Source organism: Danio rerio, chromosome 8, assembly GCF_049306965.1.
Source record: "Danio rerio strain Tuebingen ecotype United States chromosome 8, GRCz12tu, whole genome shotgun sequence".
Lineage (NCBI taxonomy): Eukaryota > Metazoa > Chordata > Actinopteri > Cypriniformes > Danionidae > Danio > Danio rerio.
The window spans coordinates 12,443,465-12,460,652 of NC_133183.1; the positions used below are offsets into that span (position 1 = coordinate 12,443,465).

The window sequence follows — 17,188 nt, forward strand, 5'->3', positions numbered from 1 at the left end:
TAATAAGTAGCCTACACACAGTTCAGTACTGCATCCTCTCCTTGTAAGTTCAGACTTCGCAAGTTTGATATGGAAAACAGAACGCTGCATATATGAGCGTCATCTTCACTGTATGCATATTTATATCAAAACAAAGCCTATAACATTACTGCCTCCTTTAATTTTGCTTAAAAATACAGAACAGACGCTCTGTTCTGCTGAATATCAGTTTCAATAATTAATAATGGCCATTCTAAAAGTATATTGTAAAATAAGTTTATACAATACAGGAAATAAAGACATGCAATCAGTCAGTATACAGAATGTACATGGTTACATTAATTGTAACTTATCTTTGTGCTTAGCCAAAACATGTTCCCTGCGAACAAGTGATAGATTCAAAAGACCGAAGTCAGGGAATATGTTGTTAGATATAGACAAAAAGATTAATTAAATATCTCGTTTAACAAATATATGAGATTAGATCCAGCGGTAGATCCTTGATGAACAGTCCGACAAGCACAGCTCTCATCTGGCTAGATATGCTGCAGCGCACACCAGAGTGTGTGTGTGTTTTTAGTGGTTTGGTGTAGATGGAAAGTTGTTCGTGGGTCTTTTTCATTCTAAAACGCAGTTTTAAAAATAAAACGTACTAGTGTAAACGGAGCCCTAAATGTATAGAAGTGAACCCTACAGATAATAATAAAAATAAAGGTGTGGTTGCTACTGAATTTAAATTAGCTGAATTTGTTGATTTGGAGGAGTTTAGACCGTTCCTCCTCTCCTACAGCTGAAGAAGTCGGAAATTTTATCCAATAACGATCAACAGTGCAATCCTACATACAGCAGATGTAGTTTTACAATATTGAACACACTGTACGTATCCAAAACAAAATCCAAAAAAAAAGACATATTAGGGCTGCACAGTAGTTAATAGTTAATATTTCAGCATCCATATAGCAATGTTTATTCAGGGTTATAGTTGAGCAGGAGCCACAGTTGAAAACACATGAGACTTGTGGAGTCACTGCATAGTTGAATCATAATGGAGTGTTTATAATCTTTGTGTTTTAAAGGCCTTTGACTGTGTGAGCAATTTAAGATAATTTAAGACATTCAGTCACAACAAATTGTAAATAAAATTTTACATTTTATTATTCAAATGTTCTACCTAAATACTGCCCAGAAATCCACTGTTTATTTTACTTTTATTTTTATTCTGTTATATTTATCTATCCTTGTCTTATATTTATTATATTTCATGTATGAATCGCTCCCTTATAAATTCATTCCAGTCAATCCAAGTGAAGGAATTCTTTCTTAATGGAGCTGTTTTAATCATCTGATGAAGTTGAATTTTAATTTTTGTGTAGTTATTTTGTTGTTGCTATTTGTTTACAGGCTGAACAAAATTTCTAAAGATGTAATCATACAGAAGAAGAATCAGTTCATGCAAAGACTTCACAATTACTGGTTGCTTAAGCGTCAATCCCGCAATGGAGTGCCTCTCATTCGACGTTTACATTCGCATCTACAGGGCCAGAGGAGTGCAGAACAGGTCAGTGTTTTTTATGTTTTTTTAAATGCTTGTGTTGCGGCACGATTTCCTATTTAAATGAAATATAATATAGCAATTAATAGTGTTTTATTAAAAACACTTTGCAATAAGATTGTGTAAGTTTATGTAGTTATGAACAAACGATGAACTATACATTTATTACAGTATTCATCTTAGTTGGTTAATGTAAATAAAGTCATTCATTTTTAGTACAAGTTATCTCATTACATTAGTTAATGTTAACAAGTCAGAAACGATTTGTTTTTTAATAATGCATTTGTAAGTCTTGAACTATAATTAATAAATGCTGCACTAGTATTGCTTATGCTAGTAAAAACATTAACTAATAAATCCTTATTCTAAAATATGACCCTTTATTGTTATTGCTATTATACTTTATATTATATTAAATATATTAATGCCTTTTAAATAAAGTCTCTGGAATAATTTTTGAATTTTAGTTATGCATTAAATTGAAAACGTATTTCTATTACTGCTATTGCTGTTTGATTTTTTTCATCATACCAAGAGAAGTTGCAAAATCACCAGTATTTAATCCATTTGTGCCCAAATTTTTCAAAATGGTTTCATGCATGTAGCCTTTTTTATAGAGTCCTATATGAACATGTTTTTCATCTATTTTCTCCAGGTTTTAGATTTTTTTTTAAGAAAATACAGAGACACTTACTACAAATATTGAAATAATTAATTAGAGTTATTAATTAATATCAATATAAATATATAAAAAAATAACTAACCGATTTCAATGACTTAATAATCCCTTTGATTATTATTATTTTTTAATTTTTTAAATGTTTTCGAAATGATGTATAACAGAGCAAGGACATTTTTACAGTATGTCTGATAATATTTTTTCTTCTGAAAAGTCTTATTTGTTTTATTTTAGCTAGAATAAAAAGTTTTTAAAAATTTTAAACACCATTTTAAGGTCAAAATTATTAGCCCTTTTAAGCAATTTTATTTTTATTGATAGTCTTCAGAACAAACCATCGTTATACAAAATGCCTAATTACCCTAACCTGCCTAGTCAACCTAATTAACCTAGTTAAGCCTTTAAATGTCACGTTAAGCTGTATAGAAGTGTCTTGAAAAATATCTTGTAAGATATTATTTATTGTCATCATGAAAAAGATAAATCAGTTATTAGAGATGAGTTATTAAAACTATTATGTTTAGAAATGTGATGAAAAATCTTCTCTCTGTTACACAGAAATTGGGGAGAAAAATAAACAGGGGAGCTAATAATTCTGACTTTAACTTTATATATTTGTAAACAAAAAGTATTTTAAGTAACATAAAGATTGTCTTTTATTTCAAAGTGTTTGCCTCCATTTTGCATCCTGGAATTAGGGGTAGGAATTTTAAAGCCTTGTTTGGCAGAAAGGAAATCAATTCGGTTTTTTCTTTCTTGAGGTCTTTTAATTGGTTGTTTGCTTGCATGTCACTCAGAAATTAAACATGGATAACATGTAGAGAATTAATTATAAAAGGAAAATAGCAACAGTAAAATTTAGATTTTTTTTTTAAATCTAAATTACAAGGGGCTTTTAAAACCTCCATTGCTGACAGTAGCTGGTTTACAAGTGCATCTCATTAGAAATTTTGGGAGGATGATTGTGTTTTTTTTATAAAAGCCCATTTATAAGTGACTCAAACTCAGAACACAACACATGCAGTGATGAGTTTGTGTGTTGAATCATTTTCTGCAAGCTGCTCGTAGATGCTGAAAACGCATCATTATGGGCTCCTCGTGTGTAAAAGAATGCAGTTCTAAACTTCACTCTGATCAACTGCACAGATGCATTCACTCATGTTTGGATCTTATAAATTGTGCGCAGGCGGAGCCAGATGAAAAGCTGAATGCTGTGAGAGAAGAGCTGAAGTACTGGCAGAAGCTTCGTCATGATCTGGAAAGAGCTCGACTGCTTATTGAGCTCATCCGCAAGCGAGAGAAACTAAAGAGAGAGCAGGTAACACTGAAATGCACTATAACAGTCTGTTCTTGCATAATAAAAATGACGAAGTGAGCACTGACAAGAACATGTGTGGATCTGGTTATCTTGTAACTCAAGTTGAACTCAAATTGTGACACATTTGTTTCTTTAAGGGGTGTGGAGCTCATATACACATAGACAGAATCTGTGTTTTTGATTTATTTATTTTTGCTATTTCTGTGATAAATTTAGTACAAATCGGTTTCTGTCAAATTATTTGGAGATTACAACCATTAAAACTTTATTAGAGTAACAAACAATGTTAGATTAACTAGTGTAGGTGCCCCTCAGGGTTATGTATGCGCTCTTATCCTGTTTACTGTATACACAAACGATTTTTTTTTTTTTATATTTACATGAGAATAATTACATTATAAAATACTGTTGACACTGTAATACTAAGCCCGCTGAGGAAAAACGAGGATATAACAAAATAGCGATCTTAGATTTTGAACTTTGTGCAGTGGTGTGATGTAAATCCACTTATGGTGAATCCGTATCATACCACTTTTTGGGCATCCTTTCCAATGGGTACCTAGCACAACAAAAGGGTACTAAAATGCAGAGCAAGACGCGCAGCTGAACGCCATTGGTTTAAAGATAACTGTAAACCACTGTGCACATGCCAGGAGAATGAAAACAAAGGAAGCGGCAATTTTAAGTGAAGTTTAATTATGAACTAATTTCAAGAGGATCACATGCTTATGATTTACCACAGCCGGTCTCGCATTAGCTAATCATGATCCCCCAATCATATGATTTCTAAGTTACTACAAATAACCACAGTCTTCATTCAACATTTATCTTTGTCTTTGTCTTCTCCACTTTTCCTCATCGATTAAGTGGTTCGGCGGCCCAGTGGTTAGCACTGTTAGCCCCACAGCAAGAATTTTGCCGGCCCTGGTCCTCGCCGAGCTGGTGGATGTTTCTTTGCACAGTTTGTATGTTCTCCCTGTGTCCGCGTGGGTTTCCCCCAGGTTCAACAGTTTCCTCCCACCATCCAAAGATATGCATAATACATAACAGACTAAGCAAAAAAGTCACTTTTTGTCCAGGTCACTTCCTTTTCAAAGTAGTTTACCTTAGCCTCTTCAGCCAGGGAGATTTTGAGATCTACCTGAGCTCAAGCTCCCCTCTCGCTCTGCGATTGGGAGGAAGCCCTGTGCTCTAGGATCCTGAGTGTAAACTCTTGAAATACACAGCAGAGACATTACATCGTAATTGTATATACATATAATAACGAGTCGTGGTTGACCCGAGCTCAAACAAATCTTGTCGTCATCTTGATGAACAGCCTCAAAGCCAAGAAGGGGAGCAGAATCTGCCGTATGTCCTGTGGTTGTTGACGAGGCCGTCTAAAAGTGCGAGCGGTTTCACTTTCTCCAGAGAGGTCACATGGATGTCTTTATTTGAAAAAACAAACTTCTTTAGCTGATGATAATAACGTGCGCATGGTTATTGAATTCTGACATCCGATATTTTCAGAAACTGATAAACCTGAGTGTGAAGTGCGAAAAAACAGTGGCATAAATGTTTTTTAAGCCGCTTAAAGCATAAACAAACTGCCATTTTTAATGATCATCATCTTTTGGACTGTTATGAACTCGAAATGACGGAAATACTTTTTAACAAGATGTTAACGTTACATGTGCTGGTAAAGGATAAAGATGAGAGGTTTCGTATCGTTTATAGACCCAAATAAGGCCTAAATGTTTGTTTTAGGGATTTTTGTTTTTGCAATTGGTAACATTTCAGAGTCTGCGAGGCTCTGTATGTTTTTATGCATGTTTTATTTATTTTGTTATTAAGGTTAGTTATTAACATCTATACTCAGTTAGGGCTATTTATTTGTATAAAACATTTGTTTGTTTATGATATGAGAACGATTCGTACAACTTTATCATCACTTGTCTGCTCTCCACCAATCAGCTGGTGTGTGGTGTGCGGTCTGTGGGGTATGGCTGCCATCGCGTCATCCAAGTGGATGCTGCACACTGGTGGTGCTTGAGGAGATTCTCCCCCAAAAAATGTGTAAAGTGCTTTGAGTGTCCATAAAGAGCTATATAAATGTAGGGAATTATAATTATTAAACTATTATTGAACTATTAGAAAGCAACGTGAAGCACTCACATTTTTCACTAAACTACTGAAAGGAAAAAGACACCTTTCAGGCTTGACACAAGTAACATAAGCCTTTTTTTTTACAGTGAATATGACTCAAACCAGGTGATTAAGCATTAATATCTATTGGTAGTTTCATCCAAATCACCATTTTGATGTAAAAGTGAATTAAATTCAAATTGACTTAAATTAAAATTCATGAGGATCAAGTTTGTACTAGTTTAAATACTTGCTCCCAATAACCATTTCATAATTCATAGCTGTGATCAAGCAGAATGAATGATGTTATAACCCAGAATTACTTTTCTGTTTAAAGCCAAAGCTCATTTAGCAGCAGGAAAATGCTGTCGTTGTGTAAATACAGAAACAGCCCACTGTTGTTGCCGTTATACTGCAGGGCGAAACGGCTGTGAGTCTCTGTATGGCTATGACTTGATTTGGCAAATATAGTGTGTAAAATGGGACTTACTCATTTCTGGAGCTTTGACTTGGCTGCTTTTTCAGCCCTGCAAAACCACACAGCGTATACAGTGGATGAAAGTGGAGACCTTTCTCTAAAGTACTTCCTTTCCAACAGACTGGTGGTTTAGAATAATCTATAAGTGATAATGCAACTGAACATGCATTAAGGCCAAGTTTATCCACTTGCACTTAAAATTGTATTATATTTTATGAAAAAGGCATGTTCTTATTCAAAATAACTTTTTATTGGACCGAAATGTATTTTTGTCTGTGACTGAACAACAAGACAGAACATTTTAGGTCATTTTTCCGGAAATTTAAATGATATTGTAATAAAGCAGTTCTGTCAGCTTTTAGAACCACATTAGCAAATTGACGATCTCAGAGCTCACAGTCATGGGCCACAATTTGCATAACTTTAATTTCATGTAATTTTTGTTTTAAAGAGTTGTATTTAACATAGTCTTGTGTTTTTGCTTTTGTAGGTGAAGATTCACCAGGCAGTGACTGAGCATCAGTTAACTCCGGTTCTGGTACTGCTGAGCTCCACTTTAGAGCAGCTTCAGGAGAAAGACACCGCAAAGATATTTGCACAGCCTGTCAACTTGAAAGAGGTCTGTCTTATTATCATTGGTAATTGTTTGGTTTTAAATTAGTATTATAGAATTACCATTAAAATGTGGATTATCACTAGAGTTTGAAATAGCTGTTATCTGTTTTAATGTTTTAAAATATAATTTAGTGAAGTGTTTTCGAGAGGATCACGTGCTTATAATTTACCACGGCTGGTCCCCCATTAGCTAACACGTGATTTACCAATCAGAGCCATGATTTCCTCTACATTCATTCTTCCGTGGCGGGGCGCCACACCAAAATTGGTCCTGCCACGGCTACATTACAGCTTTTCATTCACAACATTCAGTCGTGTTTTTATTAGTAGTGGTTGATAATCGCACCAAAACATATTAGAAGGTAAGGTAATAATAACAGCGCAAACTTTTCTGTAACCGTAGTAGTGCTGTGCGTCATTTGTTTAACCCTTTAAGGTGACGTGCTGACTGACAGACTGACAAGTGCGTGGGGCCAGCAAGCATGATGTATAGCCGTTTCACTTTACTCCAGTAGTTGGAGATAGTGTGTTGGGACTCCTCTCAGAGTTTCTTACATTAGTTATCTTCGTCTTGAAGAATCCCCTCACAGCAAGAATGTCACTGGTTTAAGTTCTGACTAGGCCAGTCGACATTTCTGTGCAGTTTGCATCTTCCCCTCATGCTTGAGTGGGTTTTCCCCAGGTTCCCCGATTTCCTCCTACAGTCCAAAAATATGCTATATAGATCAATTGATTAGACCAAATTTGCACAATAGATGAGCTCCTAGTCAGGCTCCTACTTAAGCCTTTCAGTCAGCACTTTATCTCTCCATAGCAATTCCTATAATCTGTCTTAAGGCTTATTTATACTTTTGCGTCAAGTGTATGCATAGGGTCGGGCACAGCCTTTGCGCTGTCGCATAGACCTTGCCATGGCTGACACTGACCTCTCAAAAAATTTAACCACACATCGATGCGATGCATAGCGCAAGCTCTGTAATTGGTCGTCTTTGGTAGTGCTGATGAGTGTGGGCGGGGTCGAGTGCTGCACGAACCCATTGGAGCGTGTGTTTATAAGTGTGGTTTGTTGTTAGATTGGATATGGTTGCGGCTGTAAGTTAACAAGAATTATTTATAATATTTGCTAAATTTCCCATTTATTGTATTTTATTAACGCCTACCTAAACCCAGCCTTCACAGTAATGTAAAAACAGTAGTTGTACCAAGTATCATTTATGTTATGTATTAAATTACCCAATAAATTGCATTTTAATAACGCCTACCCCAACCCTAAACCCAACCGTCACAGTACTATAAAATATTAATTATTGTTTTACAGTGTCATAAAAAAATGCTGTTATATTAATGTGCACATCGCACTTCCGGCCGGCCGCGTATCCGATCTAGACTTTACCATAAGTGTGGAGTCCTGTGAACTTGTACATTTAAGGTAAAGTTCAGAAAAAAACAAAACACCAGCAGAGAAACTCGACACAGAGGAACATAACCGCCTGCTGCCAGCTAGTGTTTCAGAAGGGTTATTGCAGAGCAACACAAACAGCACGCAGAAGTTTAAATGCACGACTACATGCAAAGCATTCGCTGTGGGTCATGGCAATCGATCAATTCAGAAGTATGAACCAGCCTTTAGGTCCTAAATAAACCAGGGGAGTTCTCAAGACCTATTTAAGCTCAAACTCCCCCCTCACCATTCAAACGCTTCTTGAAAGTACTTTAATGTCAGAGATATGGTTTCAAGGCCTGGAAAGTACTTAAAACAAACATAGGTCCTTGATTTTGACATGAAACTAGTTGTTGGTATTATTTCAACAATCGTCATGCTGCTGTCAAAAACAAGAACTGTACAAGAACTAATAGGGCACATGTTTTAAATATTACAGAAACTGAATTTGAATATTAATAGTTTTAAATTTAACAGTTTAAAAAGGTCTACATTTTTATAAAATGATGCATTCAGAAATCATCACTCTGACATTTGTAATGTAAATATTAAGTGTAAGTGACATGTTGAGTACAGTTGGCATATTCATGATTCTACATATTCTGGTTTAAATTACAAATGTGTTTGATTTGAAATGAATGTTGCTTTAAATACTCCTTGAATCTACTTTTTATGAATTGAGTGGGAACCCGGTTTTAAGAAATCAGTGCTAATTTGATTTTCAGTTGCATTATTTTAATATAGAAGTTGAAAGCTTAAGATTTTTGTGCAGTGATGCCTTGAGTAGAAACTGGGATATATTTTCTGCTAATAGTATTTGCATTACTGTCTTTTCCTAAAAGGCCATCCATTCAGTTGTCAGTTCACCTTTTAGTGCCTAATGCTGTTTTGTAAACAGTGGTTTAAGAGAGTGACAACTGCTGTCAACAACTAAACTGGGTCATTCTGATAATGACAACTGTGGTTAAGTTTTTTTAAAGTTGTGTACGGAACTGAACTGAAGAACTACTTATTAGTGACGTATTGTAATTCACATCAGAGCTGTGTGTCGTTCTTTTTTTTATGTACGCAATCACAAGCAACTGCATAGAGGAAAATGGTAAGAGGTGTGAGTTGCCATTCGTGTTGCCAGATCTTACCAGAAAAGAAAACCGAAGACGATCATATATCTAAATGGCTGAATACTTTGTCAGCAGCCTATTCTAATAAACTTGATCATTTTTGAGTCAAACTTAAGTAAATAAAAAAAACAAGATGCTTAAAATCAGTGGACATGGCAACCTTTTAAGAGTGCACTCTGGTATCGCACACATTTCAGAACATAACAAAGCTTTAGTAAGAGAAAATTGATCAAATGAAATGCCAGACCTGCCAAATGCTTCAAAGTTCCCATAGTTTATGTCATTGCAATTTTTGTGTTTTGCTCCAGAATTTAAACTGATAGTTCACCCAAAAATATTAAATCTGTCAGCATTTGCTCATCCTCCACCTATCAAATCAAAACATGTTTTTCCTCTGAAGAAGATATTTAGAAGAATGTTAGAAGCCGGTAGCCTTGGACTACCATAGAATTTTGATTACCTGCTATCATAGTGAATAGCTACAAGTTTTGAACATTTTTTAAAATACCTTCTTTTGTGTTTAACAAAGAAAAAACTCAAAGGTTTGAAACAAACTAAGGGTGAGTAAATGGTTTGTAAATTTTCATTTTTGGGTGAACTATCCCTTTTAAATTTGAGAAACATCCTTGGACATCATGGATTTATGCAATACATTTTAAAAAATAACACTTTTTTTCATGTATAATGAAATGCAAATATCTTATAGTTTTTTTCTATGGTATCCATTCATGCTAGCCAAATCTTCATGCTTTAAACTGTGAAACTGTGCTCTTGACTTCTCAGGTCCCGGATTACCTGGAGTTTATCACGCACCCCATGGACTTCTCCACAATGCAGTCCAAATTGGAGGCTCACAAGTATCGCTCCGTCACTGACCTGGAGGCTGATTTTAACCTCATGATCTCCAACTGCCTGCTTTACAATGCTAAAGACACTGTGTTTTACCAAGCTGCAATACGTCTGAGGGACCTAGGGGGCGCTATCCTGAGGCACGCTCAGAGACAAGCCCAAAACACAGGCTTCGACCTGGACACGGGCATGCACCTGGCAGAATCGCCAAACAAAAATGACTACTACCGCTGCACTTTTGAAGACGGTAAGTGGTTTCATATAAAACAAATACAAAGATGAACAAATTACTTGTATTTGGATGGAATTTTGGTATTGGGCCACAAGCAACACCTTAGTAGCTAAAATGCAATGCTGGAGCACATTTTCATCTATTTTTAAGGGTGTAAATTTGTGGAATTGAGATGTTAATTTTTTTTTTTTACATTTTTAAAATCTGCTTTAAGTAAGCGATAAAGTACATTCAGATGGTTGTTATTACAGAATAAAGTCTAAAATAAAGGACGTTATGCGAAAACAATTCAATTCAGCTTTATTTGTATAGCACTTTTACAATGTAGATTGTGTCAAAGCAGCTTCACATAAATGGTCATAGTAACTGGAACAGTGTAGTTCAGTTTTTAGTGTTTAAGTTCAGTTTAGCTCAGTTCAGTGTGGTTTAAATCATTACTGAGAGTTCAAACACTGAAGAGCAAATTTATCGATGCGTAGCTCTACCAATCCTGAACCATGCGAGCCAGTGGCGACAGCGGAGAGGGAAAAAAACTTCACCTGATAGGAGTGAAGAAAAAAAAACTTGGGAGAACCAGACTCAGTTGGGCACGACCATTTTAATTTCTCTGCTGGCCAAAAGTCTTGTACAGAGCTTCAGTCACCGCGGTGGAGGCTGGAAGATGGCCTCAGCGAAGACTCGTCTGTCCCATCAGCGCAGCAGCAGCTCAGGATATGGCCTGGTCCCGCATATGGAAACCTTGGGATCATCTCGTCGCTGGTCTTGGAGTCAGTGACTCTGCATAATCTAAGAAAAACAACTGCCTGGGTTTACTTTATCCTGCTTAATATATGCCTACTTACCAATAAAACGTAAAAATCAGGCCTAAAAATTGTTCTGATCAATAATAGTTCTTCAATAATTGTTTGATTAAAGTCAAAGCTGACCGAAACAAAAACAGCTGATGGAGTAAACACTAACCTACATATTATTCAATCGAAGATGCCACCAAACAGTCAAAAACAAGACAGACAAGCATGTAAATATGGATGTGAATGTATTCTCTGGTGGTCAATGTTGGGCTTGTCTTAATAGTTTCAACAGTTGTTATCTGGGAAAAGCATATCTTGGAATGTCACGACTGACCAATCAGAATCAAGTATTCCAGATAAAACATGTAATTATTGCTATCTATTTTCTTATGGTCATTAGCATACAGGACCCTAACTGTTTAAGGTTTTCAGTTTACCCCGAGATCCTGAAAATCACAACATAATGCTTGTTTACACGCACTATTTACACACAGCTCATTCTGATTCTTATCATGCTGATCACTGCAAGCCAAATAGGAAGCAGTATATCTTCTGTTACTGATGGTTTGGTTCTGTTGTTTATAGTTGACACGCTGCTAGACCCTGATAATCGATTGCACATGACGACGGAAAACCAGTTGAGGGAGCTGCTAGAAAAATTAGACGTGGTGACGTCCATGCGCTCGAGCGGCGCACGAACACGACGGGTCCGCCTGCTGCGACGAGAAATCAACAAAGTCCGCTTTAAGCAGAACTTAAAAAACTCACACATGCTCAATGGAGACCTCAAAGAAGATGATGACGAGGATGATGAAGACAAAGAGATGGATGCTGATCATAACCTGTCATCATCGTCGTCAGATAAAGGTGAGATGTGCCTTCCCTTCAACTTTCAAAATTTCATTTATTTATAACTTTTTTGAGAATTAAATGATTTTTTTCGTATACTGGAACCAAATAGTGATTTAATAAATCTCTGAATGCTGTTTAAAGGCCCATATGATTTCTTCCATAACTGTTTGCATTCCCAAACATAACCAACATTGTGGGCTCTATTTTGAAGGTCTGGGTGCTAAGTCTAAAGCATGTTGTTCAGTAGCATTAAGGGAGTGTCCAAATCCACTTTTGCTATTTTAAGAATGGAAAAATACGCTGCGGCACATCTAACAGGATTGTGCTTATTCTCTTAATGAGTTATGGATGTGTTTTGAGAATAAAGACTGATTTATACTTCTGCGTCAGGTGACCGGCGTAACCAACAGCGCATACAACGTGTGTGGCTGTGCATTTATACTTCTGCGCGCTGTCTCTGTTGGTCTGCATTAACACTTCCGAAACAATAGTTGGCAGTGAGGTGTAAATGTTCCTCTGTGTCGAGTTTCTTTGCTACTTTTTTGCTTTTCCTGAACACTTCCGGGGTGTACAAGTGGCTCAAACTCGCTCATTTTGAGGCAGGAACCGGCGGACGTGCAACAACTTTAACTATGAGGTAAACACAAAACTAACCTTTCCATCAGGAGCTCCTTCACGGGACTCCACACTTGTAAACAATCGCTCGCGCGGCGTCGCGCCATTCGTGCGGCTCTCGGTCCTGCCCAGACTCGTCAGCGCTACCAAGCCGACCAATCACAGAGCTTACGGTACGCGTCGTTGCGACGTGTAGTTACATTTTTTGAGAGGTGCACGTCAGTGACGGCGATGGCCACGGCGAAGGGCTATGCGTCAGCGCCGTAGCATACGCCGGTGTTTGACGCAGAAGTATAAATCAGCCTTAACGTGCATTAAACCAATCAGAGTCTCATCTCCCATTCCCTTTAAGAGTCAGTTGCATCGCACCATAGCGCATTTGGTATTTACATGGTGGATTTTGTAAGTGGAAAAACTGAAGGCTTCACTAACAGTTAAACAGACATCTGCAGCGTGAGGATAAGAACAAACTCCTCCATTCAGTCTTTTTTCTTCCTCTTTACTTTACTCCTTTGAAAACTCCTTTTCGAGGAGTAAGGAAACGGTGTTGTACACAGTTGGTCAATGGCAATCTATTTCAATTTCTAAAAATAGCAACGCACCAACAATGCGCATTAACACACCTCCTTTATAGACTGGCACACCCATGAGTCCACAAAGTGGTGCAAAAGGATTTGCTATTTAAACATTGTGGTGCAAAACATGAAAATTAGGGTTGTGCTGGTCTGAAAATAGCAACAAATTGCGCTAAACATGTATTGCGCCGGGTGTATGACAGGGCCCTGTGTTTTCGCATGCTCCGTTGTATTTAATGTTGCACATACAAAAGAAAACATGTTTAAGCTTTCACCCAAATAGTGGCCATTTATGCTGCGTCCCAGTTTGCAGATTTAAACTAAGTTCTAAAAGTATGTATTGTATTATTATTATTTTATTATATTATTTTTAAGTATATAAAAGTATCAAAAACGTACATACTTAAAAAAAAAATAACTATACCATAGACTTTTTGAGTGTGTAAGACAAGAGTATGCAAGATTTGGGACTTACTACCTCTTCATTAATGGACTGTGCTTGGTTGTGTGCCCTATCAATCATCATGTCACATCATCCACATTTCCTTCATATTTAATTTCCTACCATATTGGAGGTGCAGCAGAAGGTTAATCTGCCCTTCTTGGGTCTTTCATGCATAGAGATCTTCTCAGGTGCTTTCAAATGTTATTGACCGAACACATCTTTATAAAAGTTCACAATGTTGTCATAATATACTATAAATATAGCGTGGAACATAGGAAATGAATATATTCCAGAATCCAGCAGGTCAGATTTTAATTAAGAATCATTAAAAATCCTCTCCACTTAACAATTAGTCTTCCACATTTACTACTTTGTAGTTTAACACTTGATGTAGTTCTAAATTAATTAATATCCAACGCACAGAGTATTGTGGGCAATATTAACCGTTAGTGCATGCATCTGCACGTCAAATTCTTCCCAGAAATATTAGATCATCTGGGTAAATTTGCAGTACTCTTTCCAACATTATATCATTTGGGACACACTAATTGCATTTTCGAGTTCTATTCTGGACATTTAGTATGTGAACTGGGATGCAGCATCATAGTGCGCTATAGTTTTTAGTTGAAATATCAAACCATTCTTGTCCAAGTTAAAGACAACAGACTGCACTCTGGTGTCATTTGTTAAGCATTTTCTCACAAATTCAGTCACAGTCCAGAAGAAAAAAAGGTTGTTACTTAGACTCGTCATGACCAAAACATTCTTGAACAGTGATTGAAACCAGTAGCTCCAATGCAACGACTCTCTCACTCACTGTAGGGTGGGATTTGACTGATGAACTGCAAACTGATGCTTTTGTCAAGTCGAAATCTAAATTTGAGTGAAATTGTAATTCTTATCAGCGATTGTGTTTTCAATTAAATCATTTATTAATTAATTAATTAATTTATTTTTTATTTGGTAAAAGCTAAAGGACTGATGTTTTATGTGGAGCTGCAAAAAATATTTTCTATTATATGTTTATCATTAGGTTTATGTTTAGGTTTATAAGATTAGGTCTATTTTATGGCGTTGTGTGACTATAAAGAAGAAAATATATATTATTAGTAGTAAAATATAGGATTGGTAGGGTTATAACAAGTTTCAAGGGTATAACAAGGTCAAGTTTTTGGGTTATGTTCGGCAATATGCCCCAATGAACCAAATTCATATATTTAATTCAATTACATCTCATTTATTAATCAAACTTGTTATAATGTTTTCAGTGTTTTGATCAATATTGAGCAGTTCTCAATAACATTTGTGATGTTAAATAAACGGTGACATGTTTGCTTTCCTGCACCAATTAATAGATGACCATGAAAGACTGCGCATACTTTATTTTACAGTTTAATTTTCATGTGTGAGGCAGTGTATAGTAAAACACAAACTATGCATGTAGTTTTGCAGACTCCTACAAAAAGCTTTTTTTTTAAAGGAACATGTTTTCTGAACACTTATACTGTCTGTTGGTGCTCTTGATTTGCCGGATTCAATCTGCTAAATTAATACTTTTGGCCCAAACATGCATTCACAATGGTTTAAACCATTATAGGGGTGGTCAAATGTATATTTACATTATTATTTAATTTATTAATATTACTTAAAAAAAAAAAAAAAAACATCAGAGCAAATTATTTCTTAGCTATTGAAGGGCAGACTACCCATACATCTTGTTTTGTTGTTCTTCAGGGAGAATCAAGCATTAATTAGGGAGGTCAGACCCCTCCAAACCTCCCTGTAATTTGCACCCTGGTTATAACTATAACTGGGTATCGGCTGGGTTTTAAAAAGTCTTAATGTCTTACATTTCAAAAACAATATTTTAGGCCTTAAAGTCTTAAATTCCCTAAAATATGGTCTTGTAGATCCTAATTTTCCTTTGTTTATGTAAAGCTACACAATCGATTCAACCTATAGCCAATCTCCAAACAACACATCTCAATAAAAATGGAGCAAAACTATATTCATAACTAATTTTATAACAGTCATTTGTGCATACATAGTTTTAAAGAGTTTTTTTTTTTTATTATGTAGAAAAAAAAGTATGTATACAACTAAAGTCTGCTTGTATTGAAATATGTCCAATATTTCATTTTTCATGGTCTTAAAGTCTTAAATTTGTGTCTGCGACAATAGCCTAGTAGTTAAATGTGCTGACATAGCACCATGGTGCACACTGCTACCTGAGTTTGATTACCGTCTTGAGGTGTTATGCTTATCCTTCCCTGCTCTCTGTTCCCAATGCTTTCCTGTCTGTTCTCCACTGTCCTATCCCAATAAAAGGTGAAAAACAAAAAAGTCTTAGATTTGACTTGGTGAAACCTGTAGAAACCCTGTATAGGAAATATAAATAAGTAAAAACGTTAACTAACAACTATTTGTTACCCATACATAAAATAAAATGGAAATAATAATAATAATAATAATAATAATAATATTTCTTGTGCATTCTTTAATCATTTTTAGTTTTTTTTTTTATTTAATAAATTGTAATTCGACAGTTTTAAATAATCGAATTTCCTTTAATCTTTCGTGATCACCTTCCATTTTACACAATATATAACAATTTATCTGCTGTTGTTTTATTTTGATTGGTTTTATTATTTATAATAATATTTCTTGTGTCTTAAATGAATAGTTCACTCAGAAATTAAAATATACACATTTGTACTCAAAAATGCAGATATTAAAAAAAAAGTTTAAAGTATATTGGTAAATAATACTCATAAATGTAATTATAATGCCACAGTCCAACTCTTAAAATTACAGTGCTAATATTAATGTCTTAATTTGTTCAATTTAAAACACTTAACCGTCTAGCATTTTATTTGCACTGGTGTTTGCAGTGCGATTTTATTTTATTTTAAAAAAAAAAGTGTCCTTGGCGGTTGCAAATGAGTGTTTTTCTTCTGTTGAACACAAAAGAAGAGGTGCGTCCCAAATCGCACACTAATGCACTATTCTACGCCATCTTGTAGTATAAATAGTGTAAGTAGTGCATTCACACTAAAAACACTCGGATGATGCTCTTATTCAAGCGTTAAAATAAAGTGTTGAATGTTGGACACTTCACAAACTCAACGGCCGCAGCTTTGCTCACATAGCAGAAGGGGCGGAGCTATTGGGCACTGATGTTGGATTATTTTAGATTGTGAAAGCAAAATTCTCCTATGAGAGTGATTATAGGGCCTCCTGATGATAAATGTTATACTCATGGCAGGTATGATTTGGCAGTTTGGACATTTATTTCACTAATTTGGCAACCATCAAACATCCTCAGGGAAACTGTTCAAATTTTTGCTTAGTTAAAAAAAACAGTGTTGCATTTGGGACGACACTACGATATTGTGAAGAAAGCTGAAAACACAATATACCGCCATAGCTGGAAAAACAAATTCTATGGAGGTCAATGGCTACACGTGTTCAACATTTTTCAAAATATCTTCTTTTGTGTTGAACAGAAGAAACTCATACAGG

At 35.7% G+C, this 17,188-nt stretch overlaps 1 protein-coding gene across 17 annotated transcripts in view; it reads left to right on the forward strand.

Moving 5' to 3' along the window:
• brpf3b (bromodomain and PHD finger containing, 3b) overlaps positions 1-17,188 on the forward strand; it is a 35,116-nt gene that overhangs the window by 9,945 nt on the left and 7,983 nt on the right. For 14 of the 17 annotated variants that reach the window (XR_012384113.1, XR_012384116.1, XR_012384114.1 and 11 more), the window contains exons 3-7: positions 1,381-1,537; positions 3,397-3,528; positions 6,621-6,749; positions 10,091-10,403; positions 11,765-12,046. Coding sequence is in view for 5 of the 17 variants with exons in the window: in XM_005166736.6 (XP_005166793.1) it covers positions 1,381-1,537; positions 3,397-3,528; positions 6,621-6,749; positions 10,091-10,403; positions 11,765-12,046 (1,013 nt within the window). In the remaining 12 variants the exon portion in view is untranslated. Of the gene's footprint in view, positions 1-1,380; positions 1,538-3,396; positions 3,529-6,620; positions 6,750-10,090; positions 10,404-11,764; positions 12,054-17,188 lie in introns of all 17 variants that reach the window. The other 3 variants (XR_012384124.1, XM_073910088.1, XM_073910089.1) reach the window with 1 other exon arrangement.